The sequence below is a fragment of the Pieris rapae genome, chromosome 24, assembly GCF_905147795.1.
Source record: "Pieris rapae chromosome 24, ilPieRapa1.1, whole genome shotgun sequence".
NCBI lineage: Eukaryota > Metazoa > Arthropoda > Insecta > Lepidoptera > Pieridae > Pieris > Pieris rapae.
The window spans coordinates 1,130,535-1,150,089 of record NC_059532.1 but is presented as its reverse complement, the minus strand read 5'-3'; the positions used below and the strand labels follow the sequence as shown (position 1 = coordinate 1,150,089).

General features: G+C 36.5%; 1 protein-coding gene across 1 annotated transcript in view; it reads left to right on the top strand.

The window, feature by feature from the left end:
* Positions 1–19,555, top strand: part of LOC110999091 (putative U5 small nuclear ribonucleoprotein 200 kDa helicase) — a 39,864-nt gene that overhangs the window by 5,681 nt on the left and 14,628 nt on the right. The window contains exons 9-28 of the mRNA XM_045633832.1: positions 1,572–1,702; positions 1,946–2,132; positions 2,787–2,920; positions 3,532–3,729; positions 4,716–4,860; positions 5,464–5,600; positions 7,859–7,965; positions 9,015–9,132; positions 9,466–9,563; positions 10,327–10,489; positions 11,650–11,827; positions 12,754–12,915; positions 13,220–13,355; positions 14,269–14,500; positions 15,652–15,829; positions 16,246–16,352; positions 16,665–16,889; positions 17,666–17,847; positions 18,561–18,741; positions 19,381–19,523. Of these exons, the coding sequence (XP_045489788.1) occupies positions 1,572–1,702; positions 1,946–2,132; positions 2,787–2,920; positions 3,532–3,729; positions 4,716–4,860; positions 5,464–5,600; positions 7,859–7,965; positions 9,015–9,132; positions 9,466–9,563; positions 10,327–10,489; positions 11,650–11,827; positions 12,754–12,915; positions 13,220–13,355; positions 14,269–14,500; positions 15,652–15,829; positions 16,246–16,352; positions 16,665–16,889; positions 17,666–17,847; positions 18,561–18,741; positions 19,381–19,523 (3,142 nt within the window). The remainder of the gene's footprint in view (positions 1–1,571; positions 1,703–1,945; positions 2,133–2,786; positions 2,921–3,531; positions 3,730–4,715; positions 4,861–5,463; positions 5,601–7,858; positions 7,966–9,014; positions 9,133–9,465; positions 9,564–10,326; positions 10,490–11,649; positions 11,828–12,753; positions 12,916–13,219; positions 13,356–14,268; positions 14,501–15,651; positions 15,830–16,245; positions 16,353–16,664; positions 16,890–17,665; positions 17,848–18,560; positions 18,742–19,380; positions 19,524–19,555) is intronic.

The window sequence follows — 19,555 nt, the reverse complement described above, 5'->3', positions numbered from 1 at the left end:
CATCTGTTAGAATTGTATCAAATAATAAACAAATGTTAATGTTATCGTAATTTTAGTAAGGATGCCTATTTTTTTGAAAATGAAATATAGCCTATGTCACTCAGGAATGATGTAGCTTTCCAACAGTGAAAGAATTTTTCAAATCTGCCAAGTAGTTTCGGAGCCTATTCAATTCATACAAACAAACAACAAATCAAACCTTTCCTCTTTATAATATTAGTATAGATGTCACAGTAAAGTAGCTGAATCACAGAGTTAATTGAATCTCTAGACCGTTAATTAAAGATCGATATTTAATCAAGCCGCTGAAATTCCGTCAGACAAGTGACTGAATACGTTTACCTACCATACCTTATAACCTAACCATCTACAATAAAACAACAACTGGGAATTTCCAAGCTTTCAGTTCACGGTCACACCGAAATAACAATAACAAATGAAATAATCATGGAGGAGTCGACCATTTCACTAAAAACATTTAATTTAAAACAAAAAACCACTGACACAGCAAACCAACGTTGCAAAACATTTGACAAAAGAAAGACTCTTAAAAGTAATCTGTTGTCGTGTCTTGTTACATTATTAATCAACCCGCTGGCTTTCGGTCAGACAGATAGTTAAACATTTTCGACACTGCTTTATTTAAATCAAAATGCTAGCGACTTGATTGAATATCGATCTTTAATTAACTGTCTAGAGATTCAATGAACTCTCTGATTTAACTTCTTGAAGCCTTGTTGTATGTACAAAAAAATAAAAATGATTTTAAAACAAATGGTGACTTTCACCAGTATAATACGCGTAATAGAACTAATTTGAGTGTGCGACCATCCAGGCTCCAGAAGATAAACCACTCCTTATATGGAAATTGTATTCGTTTTTACAACAAACTCCCAAGCGAAATTAGAGAATTATCACTAAATAAATTTAATTCCCCTTGTTAAAAGTAAATTAATTAATGAAGCTTTTTATAAATGTGACGAATACCTATATGATCCTAATCCTTGGGATTGATTTGCTCCAGTTCAAACAATTTGTATTTAAAACTTGGCGATTGAAAAGAGTGGCGGAAAGTTTCTTGCCAGTTCTTCTTACCCGCTCTACGTCCTTGACTTGCGAACTGGTGGTAAATGTAAATTTATGATTAATTTAATTTGTTTTTCTTGACGTTCATAAGTGTACATATATGACTGTTACATATATTCAGAAATACAATACATAATATTAAAAAAATTGGTTGCCTATAAAGTCGGTATACGGGCGAAAGTTTTACGTGACAACGACTTTGAGTGGTAAAATAATTTTAATGTGAATATTCATTCGTATAGTAGGAAGAAGGATGAATCACTTTTTATGTCTGTCTCTCTCGCTCTTAGGCGGGCTAACCATGCCCGAGTGGAAGGGACGCGTGCCTCTCACTCGCTCTCATTGTGAGCGCATAACGTGAGCGGAGCGTAACGCAGTTTCTTGAAGTGTCACCCGGCAAACCAATTTATAAGACGTTGTCACGTCAAAACCTATAATATTGTCCTTGTACCTATTTATCAAATTAATAAAAAACACGTTTTCAGTCCTTTACTGTACGAAGTTGGCTTCGTCCCAATCGGAAAATGAGAGAGTGTCCATCCGTGATGAGATGTCAAAACAACCACATCTGCAGAAGATTCTGGCTCAGCTGGAGACAGGGAAGGGTGATGAAGAGGTAAGGAGGTTGCTTCTGAACGCAAACTTAGCAATATTAACTCTGATAGCAGGATAGCGTCTTTTGCGTTTTGTTGGCACAAATTTTCTCGGCTACCCTCATATTTTCAAAAATTCTAAATATTTCAAAGTTGCTTCAAATGTCAAATTCTTGAATTAAATGTCAAAACCATGTAACATTTTGACATTTTGATTGAGAAGAGCTGGCCAAGTTTTAGTTCTCCGTTCATTATGTGTACTACAGATGACAGAACAGTCGGAGCAGCCAAGAAAACGGCAGAAGACAACAGAGCAGGGCATTACAGGTGGCCAGGTGACTGGTAACAGGAAGGTTCTTCAGCTGGAGGAGCTGGTGTTTGCAGCTGGTGCGCATCTGATGGCGAATAAGAGATGTCAGTTGCCTGCTGGATCTTTTAGGAAGCAGAGAAAGGGTATGCTTCTTTGAATTTTGTTGGGTGATTTTTTTACTTATCCCCCCCTTTTTAGTACATTTGCTATACTCCATAGAGACTAAGTTTTCCCAGGAATTTTCCTTAATTTTTTCTCCGTAAAAACCTTTCTTAAAGTTCGTTTGACAATATATTTTGTAAAGACAGTTTTGTGTGTCGAAAATTCTATAAATGCTATTAATAATTATGTATTTGTATATCTATATTCACACTATACGTGCTAATGATAATATAAATAAACTAGTGACCCGCCCCAGCTTCGCACGGGTGCAATGCTGATGAAAAGCAGGTTTTTATTATGTATTGTTATTTCCGTCGCTGGAAAGCTCCGATAATATACGCGTTCGATCGCTGTTAAATAAGCTGTAATGGGCTGTATAGATCTATATTAAATGAACAATGTATACAAGGTATTTAATTGGTTAAGGATTAATGCTGTATTTTGTTATGTATGTTCTAGGTCTATGGCAATTTGTTTCCTGCTCCGTTCGCCCTTTCTCACTCTCTAAATCGCTCTCTCCCTTTCGCACTAAACACAAAACGCTGCACATCTTTGTGACGTTTCATCCGTAAAAAATTTACCCTCATCTAAAGGAGATTCACTACAAAATCATTTAATAATGTTTTTTTTTTCAGGATATGAAGAAGTTCACGTACCGGCCTTAAAACCGAAGCCGTTTGAAGACGATGAGACGTTGGTGGCGGTTGAGAAGTTGCCGAAGTATGTGCAGCCGGCCTTTGAGGGTTTCAAAACGTTAAATCGTATTCAGGTGAGTGCATTAATTAATATTATAGGATAAGAATAACAAAGCCATTCAAGTTAATACTACTTCGGTATTTCGTAATCGTAAGTGGGGGTGGGGGGGATTCTTATGTGGTGATAACGTCAACAGTAATTTTTTAATTTTTTTACATATGCATTGTATATGCTTAAAAACGAAATGCTCCAAGGTCATAATTTTTCATGTCCCTAACAAGAAAAAGATGCCGCGTAACTGAAAAATGTGACGCGTAACCGAAAATGTGACGCGTATCCCAAATATGTGACGGCATTTTTTTTACCAACGCCGGTAAAGAAGTTTCACTTTAAAAAAATAGCTTTTCTTTGATATATATTTGTATATGTATATACAATACATATAAAGTATCCAAGTAATATATAGTAACCTTATAGATTTGTTTTTTACGAGTTAATTCCCCGCGGCAAGCGAAATTAAAATATTAATTGATTCCTATCTACCTTTTAGCTTCTTATTTTTATTTTTTTATTTTAAAATAAGAAGGTATTAATTTTACATTGGCCCATTTGGAGATGGGCCAATGTAAAAAGTTATATTTGTAGGAAATAAAAGGCTTTTTATTTTATTTATCTGCCTTTTAGAGCCGCATATCAAAAGCGGCCCTTGAATCGGATGAGAATCTACTGGTCTGTGCTCCAACCGGTGCTGGTAAGACCAACGTAGCCTTGCTGACCATTATGAGGGAAGTGGGGAAACATGTCAACGATGATGGAACTGTCAATGTCAACGATTTTAAGGTTATCTATGTGGCCCCAATGCGCTCCCTTGTGCAGGAGATGGTGAGTTTTTTTTTGCTTTGATTTTGATGTCCATGTGATGAATTGTGTAAAGGATTTAAAACTAATCTATATATATAAAATTCTCTTCGTTCGTTTATTAACTCCTCCGAAACGACTCAACCGATTCTTATGAAATTTACTATGCATATTCAGGTCGGACAATTGGCAACTTCTATCTTTCGAAATAAATATTTTCGATAACTAAAAAAAAATGATTTTTTTGTTTTTATTTTTTATTTTTCTTATTTTTTTCAACCTTCAACGAATAAAAAATAATGGTTCATTGTAGAGGTGAAAATTAAGGGTTGAATGTATTTTTGTATGCTGTATCATAAAAAAAATTTCGAAAAAGTTTTTTTTTTGCATGTTCGCTTATCGCTTAGGGTTTCGAAAGATAGATAGATAGTCGCCAATTCTCACACCTGAACATATACATATATATATATATATAAATATTAGTTTTAAATTCTATACACAGTTCGTCATCTGGACAAATCAAAACCAATTTTTCTCCAAATGGTTTTATTTAAAAACTAGCGACCCGCCCCGGCTTCGCACCGTGCAATGCTAATACTAAATACACTTCAGAAAATCTGTGAACGTTGTATATAAAAATGTGGGTTATCCATAAGAGATAGACATATGTCATCACGGACTTTTCTGTAGACCTTTTCAATGTGTACAATACTTAGTACATTATTTTGATAAAACTCGTAGGGTCAGCCTGCGTTTGCAATGAAAGGGGAAAAAATGTAATTATTTACGACATCACATTAGAAACCTCAAAAATAACAGTACTTCTCCACTATTTAATGGATGTTATTATATATATAAACCTGCCTCTTGAATCACTCTATCTATTGAAAGAAACATCATCAAAATCCGTTGCGTAGTTTCAAAGATTTAAGCATACAAAGGGACATAGGGACAGAGAAGGCGACTTTGTTTTATACTATGTAGTGATACTTATTTTAAATGGGTGTTAGGTGGGAAATTTTGGCAAGCGCTTAGCCGCGTACAACATGAAGGTGTCGGAGCTGACGGGAGACCATCAGCTGACGAGGGAACAGATCGATGCCACGCAGCTGATCGTGTGTACGCCGGAGAAATGGGACATTGTCACCAGGAAAGGTGAGGTTATAGATAGGTCATACCCCTATCACCTCGACGTCCACCACTTTGTGGAACCAGCTGCCGACTGAAGTATATCCAAACCAATTCGACTTAGTCCTTCAAGAAAAGAGTGTACCAATTCTTAAAAGGCCGGCAACGCAATCGCGAGCCCTCTGGCATTGAGTGTCCATGGGCGGCGGTATCACTTAACATCAGGTGAGACACCAGTAAAAAAAAATACGAAATATGGAACGTCGCCATTATTAATGTATATCTAATGGTTTTTCTTTAAATTACTATGTGTTTGTGTATTAAATGGCTGCTGAAGTTGATAAGGATTAATCGTCAAATTTAGAAAAAGCTTTATTGATTAATTCATTTTTAACGAGAGTTTCGCAATGTAAGGCGTAGAGCAGGCAAGAACTGGCAAGAAACTCTCCTCCACTCTTTTCAATCGCCAAGTTTTTAATACAAATTGTTTGAATTGGAGCAAATCAATCCCAAGGATTAGGAACATTTATAAAAAACTTTATTGATCTTACTACGCGTACGTAAAGTTACGTATACCATATACGTAGTGGGCGTGGCCTTATCGGACTTTTATAAGTCAGTAAATTGCAGGTGGCGAAAGGTCGTTCACGAATCTGGTCCGTCTGATAATCATTGACGAAATCCATCTGTTGCATGATGAGAGGGGTCCAGTGTTGGAAGCCCTCGTTGCCAGAACGCTGAGGACAGTTGAACAAACACAGGAACAGGTAATAATTATTTTATTTTTATTTATTCCACTACATTTTTCTGTCTTAACAGTTACTATAGTACGGACGCGGAGCACGAAGAATTTCGTAGAATGACCCGTCATCTTATGTCTTTGTCGCTCGCGCATAAACATATTGCCGTTGCGCTCACACAGATGCAGTGACCGCCGTATTCAGAGATTGTAAACCTTTTAGTCATAACCATAAAGACATGTGGTGGTGCACATGTACTTTGGTTTGTTTTGTTATAAGTAGTATATATGTTATAGTATAGTATATAAGTAGTAACGTATTTGGCGAAACATGTGATAGTTCATCAGAAATAGATGCCTCTGACTAAAATTAAATGTTTTTTTTAAGAGTATTTCTGTTTTTTTTACCAAATCTTAGTCGCAATCATAACTTTTCCTTTTTATAAATCCATCAAGCCGTTAAGTCTTAATAAAAATCAAAGCTACCGTTTTTAATATTCGTACTTATAAAAAAAATGTTTTTAACCACTGGCAGTAGGCCCAAAGGTCATTGTACGAAATTCTTCGTGCTCCGCGTCCGTACTATACTAATACTATAGAATTCCAAAATAATTCCCACACCAATTAATCTACATAAAAACATTAAAAAATATACTTATATGCGTATCTTATAATGAACAATATAGCAAGCAACTCTTGTGAACTCAGCCAGTGTACAAACAAATAAATTCAAATTCAAAATTTATTTATTAATGTAGGTAACAATGTACACTTATTAACCTCAAAAAAAAGAAATATTAAATGAATTTAATTTTACATTTACTGCCAGTTCTCAAATCAAGGGCGTAGAACGGAAGAGAAGAACTGGCAATAAACTCTCCGCCACTCTTTTTAATCGCCACATTTTTTTTTACACAATGTTTGTAAGCTGCAACCACTACACCACCAAACAGGAATTTCGTTAATTGTATGTATTTGGCACTTTGCTAAAGTTTGGAATGTGCGGTACATCCAAAAGTTTAGTCGTAAGCCTCAGGTTTCTTACTTGGTACCTGTATACCCAGTCTCCATTATATGGATTATGCACCCTACCCGTAAGAATCTTAAATAAATACACTGGATCTTGGAGCATGATAAAAATTTATTTCAGAGTATTACTATCATAATCTTACACCCGAACCCAATATCCACAATCTCAGATTGAAAACAATCTGAGATCAGACCGTGACATCGATCGATTTCCTATCTGCAACCCAAACAAACCCTACGAAGATAATCCATTTATGGCGATAGATAGAATGCAATCTCTTCGCTCTTTACACTTATATTTCATAATCAATATAAACCAAATAAAGTCAATAAATTTAATACAAATAATATTAAAATATACATGTCTGTAAACATATCAAATAGCTTTTTAATTATTTTAAAAACTCGTAAGTTAAAATCTTAAGATAGGATATTGGCACAGTTGAACTATCATTTTCATACAAAGGTCTATCCATATACAACGGTCCGACCTACCATTGATAGCTTGTATCGACAGATGCCTATTACAATCCGTCGATTGGTTATTGGCACATTATCTATATTTGGATTAAGATGTCTATCTCACATGGAAAAATGGATTGAGATAGGTTATTGGGTTTGGGCGTAAGTGTCTAGCGAAGTGGAACACGCGGGGAAAAGGGGGCAATGTAGTCTGTATCTCGTTTGCAACGCACTAGATCAAACAAGATGATTTCCATTAATTTTTAAAGGGCCCATTTGAAGAAAAAAAAACTACCTTTGTAGAAAAAAACGACACTGACAATAGAAATAGTTATTTAATATATTGAAAGTATTATAACGCATTATATAGTTTAATAAAGTTTATTTAAATATCACCAAAAACACTAAAGTGTTGACGGTGGCTAACTCAGGGTGTCGGTTTTTTGTGACGGTGTGCGTGCATTGAAACAATTTACCGTTATGCGCCAGAAGAAGGACAACGTCAAAAAAAACTAAAATGTTGACTATATAGTTGGTCAGGGTGTCGGTTTTTATGTGACGGTGTCGCGCGCATCGTTTAAATTTGCTCTAAATTTTTTCCCTCATGCGTCAAAAGAAGTATAACTTCAAAATATTTGGATAAAAACAGCTGAGCTTTGAATTGGAGCCGGTGCCGCAACAAATTTAAGTCTCCGCCTCAGATTTGTGTATATGTTATATTAGGCAGATGATCAGCCGTCTGTGCCTGATCACTTTTCGTACTAATTAATATTTTAATGACACTTTTTTATTCAGGTTCGTCTGATTGGATTGTCAGCCACATTGCCTAACTACACAGATGTGGCTGCCTTTTTGCGTGTGAAACCGGAAAAAGGATTGTTTTATTTCGACAACTCTTTCCGGTAATTATTGCATTTTAATTATTTTTATTTATTTTATTTATTAACCACTTCGTTGCATTACATAAAAGTTAACAAATTTTTTTAAATATAATTTAATGAAAAGCAACTGGCGGCCTTATTGCTTTAGAGCGATTTCTTCCAGACAACCACTGTGAGTATATTACATAAGATAGAAGAAGTGCAAAAATACATATTACAAATACAATAAATAGAAAAAAAGCATACTTAACAGAAACAAAAAGAAATAAAAATAAACTAAACTGATATAGGGTACATAAAAAAAAGTAAAAAGTGCACATGAATCATGATAATCTAATTCAAGATCGGTCGATAATGAATATTTTAGGCATATATATGAGAAAAACTAATATACTTCGTATCCAACTACCTTAATTAGTTGTTCAATTAATAGCCTAGCTGTTTAACTAACGGCCTGAAAGATTTTCAGATAGTTGGTCAAACAGCTAGGCAAATCACTTGCATCGATGACGCCTCATTACTTGCCTAGTCTGCTGACTTTTATTTTAAATTAAATTTCTGCCACTCTCAAAATCGGAACGAAACTCTTATATATATTATAACGAAGAAATATTTTCTGGAATAACAAAAAATCAAATTTGAAAGGATTTTAGAATAATTACAACTTTAAATACACTGGAAACATTATATTACTGTTTCCTCGAGAAAGGCGTGGATATATCAAAAACAACTGAACATATTTTGATTGAATTGTCAATGTTGATTGGGTTAAAATATACCTTTGGGAAAATTGGGAGCCATATTTTTAAAATAAAGCATCATGTCGTTATGATCTTTTGTTTTTCAAATCAAATCAAATCGTTTTTTTGCTAGAATAGTCTTACAATTAGTTACATAAATTACAAAAATCCGCCACATATGAATAGGCATGCAAATGCCATCTTATATTTTATTTATTTAGTTATTTATTTATTTATCTATTTATTTATTTTATTTTATTATGGAATATATGTCTGCGAATATCACGTATACTTTAATTTAGACTATGTATTTTGTCCGTCTCTTTCTAGACCGGTCGCTCTCGAACAGCAATACATTGGTGTGACAGAGAAAAAGGCACTCAAACGATTCCAGGTCATGAACGATATTGTCTATGAAAAAGCTATGGAACACGCTGGAAGGAATCAGGTATATATTTAACTAGCAGACTCGGCCAAGGTTTTTGTTATATTACATAGTAGTAGACTATTCAAGGGAAACGGTAGGAGAACTTTTGTGAAACGTCGGTACTTTTAACACAGCGCCATCTGTTGGAATTGTATCAAATAATAAACAAATAATTTGCAATAAAATAAAATTGCAACTATAATTAAAGATCTAAGCTATCCTATCTCTTAAGTTGGATCACACTGCTCACGGTGTGCCGATTTCATTTAAAATCGGTTAAGTAGTTTAGGAGTCCATCGCGGACAAACATCGTACCTTTGGAATTGTGGAATCTTTTACGTTATGTGTTTCCAGATCCTGGTGTTCGTACATTCTCGGAAAGAGACTGGGAAGACTGCGCGTGCTATTCGCGACATGTGTCTCGAGAAAGATACCTTGGGACAGTTTCTTAGGTGAGTTTTAGGTCTGCGCCTCATTTCTGTACCTGTTTTAAATGTTATGTAATAGGCAAATAGGTGATCAGGCTCCTGTGACACGCCGTCGACTGTTTGGGTCTAAGGCTAAGGTTTCTTCACGATGTTTTCCTTCATAAGAGCGAATGTTAAATGTTGAATGTAAAATGAGTTCGTTGGTGCACAGCTGGGGATCGAACCTATGACCGTTTATGGGAGTCGCACGTTGGAACCAACACTGCTCTATGGATAAATATCTAATTTATTACTACTGAACTAAATTCTCTCCATCCAACGCATGAACGCTTTCGTTCCCAATAGGTTTACATTTAAACCAGAGATTTGAGAGTAGGGGATGCCTTTTACGAGCGTCTAGTGATTCGAACGTACGAGCGTACGTACGAATTATGTGTAATGATTGCACGTAGAAAGTGCTTTCTGTGCTTGACTCGAGACATGGAGTATGGTATGGCTTTTACGACCGTGTCGTGATTCAAACGTGCGTACGTAACGTACGAATTCAGTGTAAAGGTTGTACGTAGAAAATAAAGGCCCTTTTGTGGTTGACACAAGATATGGGGTAAGGGATACATTTTACGAGCGTGTTGTGATTCGTGCGTACGAACGTACGAATTCAGTTTAACGATTCAAGTTTTACATTCCCTTAAGAGTAAATTTTGTTGTCAAATCTGTGTCAAAGAAATAAAATAGCTTTCTCATAGGTCTTTTATCAATAAATATTTGACAATTCAAATTCTATCAGGGAGGGTTCAGCTAGCGTCGAAGTTCTACGTACGGAGGCGGAGCAAGTGAAGAATCCAGAGTTGAGGGAGCTACTTCCGTATGGATTTGCTATTCATCATGCTGGAATGAGCCGTGTTGACAGGACACTGGTGGAAGACCTGTTCGCTGACAGACATATACAGGTACTACAAAAGCTTGCAAGTTACAATCCGCTCTCTCACTTGCACTTCAAACATAAAATGAAACGCCTCAAAGCGAGGTAACGCCGCATACGTCAAGCCTATTCGTGCGTGCATCTTCATCGAATTATAAGACGTTGTAATTCACGCATGATACCGTACCAAGAGAAATATATATATACTAGCGGATCCGACAGACGTTGTCCTGTCTACACGTCTTTAATTTGAAAATTTCAATTTTTAATAAGCCATTTTGATGAAAATTATTATTCAAATGTTATGACAATATCTAACGATCCAGCACATGGTCACACACGATATAACACAATGATAACAAAACTTTTTTTTAATTTCGGGACGGACTAAAATTAAAATTCGAATATTATTTAAAATTTGACACTGCGATGGTAGCGCCGTCTGTCGGATCCAATGTAAAACATTCCAAAATCAACAACAACTAATAAATTGAAAATTAATTAAAAAAACATTGTCCAGCGGACAAAATTGTGAATCTAAACCATTCCCAGATCCCCTTGAACACACACAAAAAGTTTCGTCTAAATCGGTCCAGTCGTTTAGGAGGAGTTCAGTCACATACACACGCACACAAGAAATATATATATTAAGATGTAGCGATGGATGATTTCTAGCAATAGATGTGCTTCTTTGCTTGGTTGTTTTTCTCTCTAGCTATAGACTGTTAAAGTTGTGTCAAAAACTGTTCTCGTCTCTGGGCGGGAGTTCTCCAGTACCAGCTCGTTGGACCAATCCCTCAGACCATTTTGATTCCTTGGCATTGCTTAGAGATCTGTCTCTCTGCATCTTCTACCGTATTTATCATGAAGAGTGTTCAGAGGAGTTGTTCGGATTAATACCTGCGCTGAGTTTCCTTATCAGACGTCAGAATATCACCTCGTCCGTTCCACAACTGAGTGTTCTCTGAAGCCGTTTCCGCACCTCTATGTGGAATTAAGAAAGAAAGAAGACGAGAAAAAAAGAAGAAATGACAGAATTCTACAGAATGCAAAATTAGGGTTTAGTTTGTTTGGATCTCTATAGAAAACAATTATTTCGACGAACGCGTCCGTGCTCGTATACGCACGAGGCATCCGAGGTCATCGAGGTTATTAGTTTTAATTGATAAATAATTAATGTTTTCTTAGGTCTTAGTGTCAACAGCCACCTTGGCTTGGGGTGTGAACCTTCCAGCTCACACGGTAATTGTGAAAGGGACCCAGGTTTATAGTCCGGAGAAGGGCAGGTGGACGGAATTGGGGGCTTTGGATGTTCTGCAGATGTTGGGGCGTGCCGGTCGGCCGCAGTACGATACGAAGGGAGAGGGTGAGTTTGTCTTCTTTATGTGTGAGAGAGATGCAAGAATTTATGTTTGAGAGAGATGCAAGAATCTGTGTTTGAGAGAGATGCAAGAATCTATGTTTGAGAGGGATGCAAAGATCTATGTTTGAGAGAGATGCAAGAATCTATGTTTGAGAGAGATGCAAGAATCTATATTTGAGAGAGAAGCAAGAATCTATGTTTGTTGATCTCTGTCCGTTGGTTTAGGAGTGAAAGAGATGGATGGAGGAGAGAAATGTATGTTCTATGGCGAGGTGTTTAGTTGGTTGACTGTAGGATATTGTAGATGTCTAAGAACGATGTAAGAATTAGATTAAAATACAAAGGAGTGTATCTCTCTCGTTGGGAAATAGTAAAAGAGATGGGTGGAATGATTTGATATTGTAAGAAAAAACATTTCAAATTTATTTTATTTACCTAACATAAATTATATATAACAAATAGATATATACTAAACATATAGCCAAACATGGAATGTATTTCATATTATGTATAATATGAAATCAATAAGTAATACCTATTTCGTGTGAGGGTGTGAAAGTGATTTATTAATGGCTATAGCCGAGATTCTATTCAGCATTAGGTTTCATAATTCAAATTTAACATTCTTGTGCAGTAGTTTAATAATACAATTACAGTTATGTAGAATTTATTAAGAAAATCATGAATGTGTCAAATGGAAGACAAGAAATGGAAAATCCTGTTTGGGCCCACTTTTTGTTTAAACTACACATGTTAGAATTTTCAATTATTTCAAGAACTCCTCAAAACGCTAATCAAAATGGCTACAAGCTGCAACCATTACACCATGTTCCACATGACATCTTGAGTAATTAATAGTAGAAAAAGTGTAGTCAGTTTTTTTCGTTAAAGAAGACTATTACGATGACTCAAAAAATCTTCTCTTCCAGGTATCCTAATCACGAACCACTCAGAACTTCAGTATTACCTATCGCTGCTCAACCAACAACTCCCAATTGAGTCCCAAATGATTGCTAAGTTACCAGATATGCTGAATGCTGAGATTGTCCTGGGTTCAGTTCAGAGTGTCAGAGATGCAGTAACATGGCTGGGTAAGAAAATTTATTCGAGGAATTTGATATTAGCATCTTTAAACACACGCGAGCCCTCTGGCATTGAGTCCATGGGCGGCGGCATCACTTAACATTGGCCTCCTGCCCGTTTGCCCCCTGTTTGAGCAGCAGTCCAGTTTGAAAATTTAGCAACTTAAACAGTACTTTTTCACTTAAATGTTGTCGTTATTGAGAGTGGGTGTAATTTTATTTTAAGTCTACCATATGGCAGACAAGCTAAACCAACCAAAGACTTTAGTTTACAATGTATATTATTATTACGCATATTATTACGCTTTTCCAGGGTATACCTATCTGTATATAAGAATGCTTCGCCAACCAGCTCTATACGGCATCCAAGCGGATAAGATGAAAGACGACAACCTTTTGGAGTTACACAGAGCTGATTTGGTTCATACGGCCGCTGCTTTGTTGGATAAGTGAGTCTCAGAAATTATAAAGAGGGTAGACTTTAAAAGCAGTGTAGGCCTGAGCGTGCTACCCTCCTTAGTTATTTTATGTGCATTTAATACTTGCTCTAGATTTTAAAAGTATTAGGAAGGTAGATCTTAAAAGTATAGACTTTATGTGCATTTAATACTTGCTCTAGATTTTAAAAGTATTAGGAGGGTAGATCTTAAAAGTATAGATTTTATGTGCATTTAATACTTGCTCGTACGAAGGAAAATTTGTGAGGAAGATGGCTTTAGATCAAAAAGTTGTGTGGCACAGACGGCTGATCACGTACTTGCGTATTCCAAAAAAATATCACGAAATAGATTAAGAATTTTGCGGCCACCAAGGGTAGCTTGTTAAACAGTTAACTACACTAGACTCTGCTAACTGTATTACAATGTTGTCTTGTATGTGAAACAATTAAGTTTACATGGAAGAGTTTTTTGAGGGTAGACGTAAAAAAATATTTTCTATATCCGCCAAAATTAAATAGGATTAGAATATCGTTACTTGGATTTATTATGACCGTCTGCAAAATTTTGATGGATTTTTAAAATTAATAAAAGCCTTTTTGAGTAGAGTAATGTATACTTTCACTAATACTATTTTTTCATAGCATATTCGAGACAAAAATGTGTTATTCCTGTGTTTCCTAAGATGGAGCCTAAGCCCCACGGGGGGCAATTTGATTGTATAGTGGGGTTATTGAGAAATTTATTTTTAATTTGATTTTAATGTTTTGTCAATATACTTGCTTAAAAATTCTTAGTAATTTCTTCCTAAAACCCATTCAAGGTTCTTGAACAATTAAATTGTTTAATATTAAAAATATATGGGGGGTATAAGAAAGTATAGTTGGGCACAAAGAAGGTTGTTTTGATTTATTATATATTTCAGGGCGGGTCTAATTAAATACGAGCGAAAATCCGGACATTTCCAACCAACCGAACTCGGTCGTATCGCCTCACATTTCTACTGCACATTTGAGACGATGCAGAACTACAACCAACTTCTCAAACCCACGTTGGGCGAGATTGAATTGTTCCGTGTGTTCTCTTTATCGGCTGAATTCAAGCATATTAATGTGAGAGATGAGGAGAAGTTGGAGCTGCATAAGCTGATGGAACGGGTGAGTGAAAATTCTGACATGTTTTTCTGGGTATATTGATGTTTTATATAGATGACATAAAGATTACTTATATATATTAAAATACAAAACACTGAGACAATACAGAAAGCCAGAACAGATTAGATAGATAAACAATTTATGTATATAAAACAAGCAAGTACATTAATAGATAAAGATACATTTAAAAAAAACAAAACAATAAAACTAAAGTAAATTGAAATTTGACATTTAAAAACAACAAATAATACTTAGAATTTAAAACTGCTACTTAAACAGAATCTACTACAAATCAGAGTCTTCCCGCTTCTTCAAGTACTTCTTGAAATCTCTCTTTTTGAGGTGGAAAAGATCAATGTCCTGATAATGGTTGTCATAGTTCGATAAAACCCGAAACATTGGCGAATTGTGCAGGTAATTCGACTTACGAGGCACACTGAACAATTTTGAGTATCTTGTCGCATACGCATGATGAAGAGGTTCTGGACAAACGAAAGACATGCTGGGAATAGAGTAAATGGTTCTTTGGATTCAAAGTCAAAAAATCTCAAACGAGGAAGTGGCGTAATCTGCTAGCTGATGGCCAGCTTTGTATTTAAGTATCTATCTTAAATGATCTTTTCAAAGGTAGATTGCTAAAATCCGGTTTGACTGATGCTGGCTCTCAACTGGCGTTATTTTAGAACATTAACCTAAGCCAAGCACGGAAGGCTGATCGTCTCGTAATGATAAAGTCAAAATGTATATACCAGGGTTTCGGTTTCGGGTTCATCATTGTTTTTATAAAACAGAACTGGAATTCCCACCTGATGTTAATAAGAGGGCATTCCAGGAAATGCCTATTTAACTGCCGCTTAAATGAACCCATATATGAAGAACAGTTGCTTCTCAAAATATCATGTAACCAATATATGAACAAAAGGATCCTTTAATAGATGCTTGTTGGAAATTCCATCTCACGGTACATCCTTCTTAGGCAATTCGTTTAGGATATACGATTGGCTACCCCGACATCTTTTAAAACTCTTCTGCATAAACATTTCTTAACCATGATGCTGCTTAATTTTTCTGTAACACGTGAATCAGTGAGATTAGCTTTTTAGTTTATTTTGTTATTTTAATGTATATATTAATTTATTTTATAATATGTTCAGGTACCAATTCCAATAAAAGAAAGTATTGAAGAGCCGTCAGCGAAAATCAACGTGCTCCTACAAGCGTACATCTCCCAGCTGAAGCTGGAAGGGTTCGCGTTAATGGCCGACATGGTGTACGTCACTCAGTCCGCTTGCCGATTGTTGAGAGCTATATTCGAAATTGTTTTACATAGAGGTGCGTATATACACACACAACACAGATTTGTTTATTTCAAAATATAAATATTCTGTGCAAAAATGCTAAACGAATATGGTCATCGTAACTATACGGCATTTGTAGATTATAGTAAAGCTTTTGATTCTCTAAGACATTATTAGCATTTGGAAGTCCTTAACAAATCAAGATATTGATAGTAACTATGTTGAAATTATAAAATAAATTTAGAAAAATTAACAGTGACGGTCTGACTGGAAAAACGAGGAGAGGAATTTCCTGTTAAAGAGGGGGCTTTAGCAAGGAGGCACACTTTGTCCAAAACCTTTTAGTCGTTATCAATTTTTTTTATAATGATTAAAGAAATATTAGGCGTTTCAACCTGATTAACCTCTTACTCCTCCATTGGAAAATATTTCAAATATGTTTTTTTAAAGGTTGGGCTCAGCTGGTGGACAAAACTTTGGCGTTATGCAAAATGGTGGACAGGCGAATGTGGCAATCTATGTCACCGTTGAGGCAGTTTAGAAAAATGCCGGAAGAGGTATGATCATTAACTGAAGTGATTTAATAAAAGTCAATTTGGTGCGTCCTGAGGGCGACGCTTCAATATTCAGCTGTGCATCAATCTATTTGTAAATTGCTTGTACGGTGAATGAAAACATTATGAGAAATTAGACCCAAAAATCCTTGTGTCAGGCACAGAAATAATTGGAACAATTTTTTTAATGGAGGCTCAATTAATTAAAGCTATTCAACCGCCCATGGACACTCAATGTAAGAAGGCTCGAGCGAGCTGGAAAATACAAAATGGGCTGCTGGCAAAAATTTAACTGATCTAACACAATTATTCCAGGTGATAAAGAAACTTGAAAAGAAGAACTTCCCATGGGAGAAGTTGTACGAACTGGGACCGAATGAGATCGGTGAACTGGTCCGAGCGCCGAAACTCGGCAAAATGATTCACAAATACGTTCATCAGTTCCCCAAGCTGGAGTTATCGACGCACATACAGCCGATCACGAGGTCCACATTGAGGGTGGAGCTGACAATCACACCGGACTTTCAGTGGGACGAGAAGGTGAGTAGAAACTGGGTGTTACAACCCTTGGCCGGCCGCAAAAAAGGAGGTTCCACAATTCGACTGTATATATTTTGCTATAATCGAAGATATTTTTGAAGTGAAACTTTATAGGCGTGCGCCATTTTCGGGGATTTCTACAAAAAAATAATACGTTTATGTTCTATGACTTTTAAGAGCGTTGCTTACTTTTGTTGATAAGAAGGGGAGAGGGGGGGGGGGGGCTGCAATAAACCTGCAGCAGTGTTAGCTGCTTCTGAGACCTAGTATGTAATTACACACTTTATTCATTCACTCACGTCAGTGAGTCAGAGAGAGAGTGAGTGAGTGTTTGAGTGAGTCACACTCACTCACACATTTGCAACCACACACTTACTCATGCACTCAGGCGTGTTGAAAAATAAATAAAAAGGTTAAATAATGTAATTTTTTTAAGGAATTTAGAATTAAGTTTCATTATGGAAGATCTGGGAATCCTGACACAGTTTTTTTTTTACTTTAAACAAATCTTACACCTAAGTATAAAAATTTACTTAAAATGAAGAACACTTTTTTTTTATTTTTTTTTTACAACAAGACACTTTCACCATACAAAAGTCCATTGGGGAAGCCAAAATTCAAATGCCCGATCTCAGTGTTGAAATATGGGCTAAATCTGTAGATACACCAAAGTCCTTAAAATGCGCTGGCAACGCACTCGCGAGTTGGAAGTAATGGGAGTCTGTAAAATAGCAGACGACATGAAGTATTTAAATTTCTGACTTGGTATGTATCAGATCCATGGCCAATCGGAAGCGTTCTGGATCTTGGTGGAAGACGTCGATGGGGAGGTGATACTCCATCATGAGTTCTTCCTCCTCAAAGAGAAGTACTGCAAGGATGAGCATCATGTTAAACTGTTTGTGCCGGTATTCGAGCCTCTACCTCCGCAATACTTTTTGCGGGTAGTTTCTGATAGGTGAGTTATAGTTCGTACCTGTCAAAGCAAAAAAAGTTTTTTTTTTAATATTTCTCTGTTGGTGGACATTAATAAGTTTTTTTTAATAAGGAATATTTAATAATTATCCTTGCGCTTGATGATGATGAGCGATTGGAATCTTTGATGAACAGTGACTTTCCAAGAGGCTGCGAAGAGATGTGGATCTCTGCATCTTCTACCGCATTTACCATGGAGAGTTTTCAGAGGAGTTCGCTTAAGTCCAGTATCACGACGCCCGTCGTTCCACAATTGAGCATTTTTAAGGCAGTTTTTCTACCACCATGTGGAACCAGCTGCCCACTGGAGTATTCCCAAAGCAATTCGACTTGAATCCTTGAAAGAGCGTACCATTTTTTATGAAGATGCACTTGCAAGCCTTTTGGCATTGAGTGTCCATGAGCAGTATCACTTAACATCACATGAGCCTCCTGCCCGTTTGCCTCTAGTTCTATTAGTATCAGTTCTCAATAGGCCGGCAACGCATTCGCGCGCCCTCTGGTATTGAGTGTCCATGGGCGGTAGAATCATTTAACATCAGATGAGTTGTTTGCCTCTTTTTTTTATTAATATTAGTTCTTAAAAGGTCGGCAACACACTCGCGAGCCCTCTGCCATTGAGCATCGTAACCAATGTGATAGTGATGATATTTATATATATTTTAAAACAGCCGCCATTTAAATATATATTTCCAGGTGGATAGCAGCAGAAACCCAGCTCCCAGTCTCCTTCCGTCATCTCATACTTCCCGAGAAGAATCTCCCTCCAACAGAGCTCCTGGATCTCCAGCCTCTTCCGATATCAGCTCTACGGAACTCCAAGTATGAAGAACTCTATTCGGAGACGTTCGACCAGTTCAATCCAGTTCAGACACAGGTTAATTAGTTTTTTATTCAGCGATATTTCAATAAAAGAGCGTACCAATTAAAGGCCGCCTACGCACAAGCGTGACAGTGTTTCCAGATGGATAGTCCACTTAACATCGGGTGAGGCTCTACGGATTTTCTGTTCTGTAAAAATATTGTTTATGTACTAAAAAAGCCCCAATAGATGATCATGTACCAGTATATGATCACTCCATGTATTTGTATATCTGTATTTACACTGTTTACACACTATATATGTGCTAATGATAATATAAATAAATAAATAATAAAGTTATGCGACAGAATTTTCACCTAAAGTTCTAATATGTACTAAACGAATACATCAACCAATCGCGTGTATTTTTTCTCAATCTCCCTTTCTCCTTTTCTCAATCTTTCTCACTTTAGCTCTCTCCCACCTCTCGCTTCATGGCATTGGCATCTCTTTCGATCTTTCTTACTCTCCCCATGGCTATTTGCTTCATGCTATGTTCGCCCTTTCTCACTCCCTCTCAATCCGTCTCAATCGCTCTGTCCCTTTTCTTCAACAAATCGCTGCACGTGTACGTGACGTTCCGTAAAAAGTTTACGCTCATGCGCCTAAAGAAGTTTCATAAAATCCTTGTAGTAAAGCTATTTATCGTTCCAGGTGTTCAACGCTGTATACAATTCGGATGATAACGTGTTCGTTGGGGCGCCTGGTGGTTCTGGAAAGTCCGTGGTAGCCGAGTTGGCGCTACTCCGATTGCTGTCCACTAACCCAGCTGGAAGGGCTGTATATTTGGTACCAAAGTAAGATTTTTTGTTACCTACGTTTATAGTCT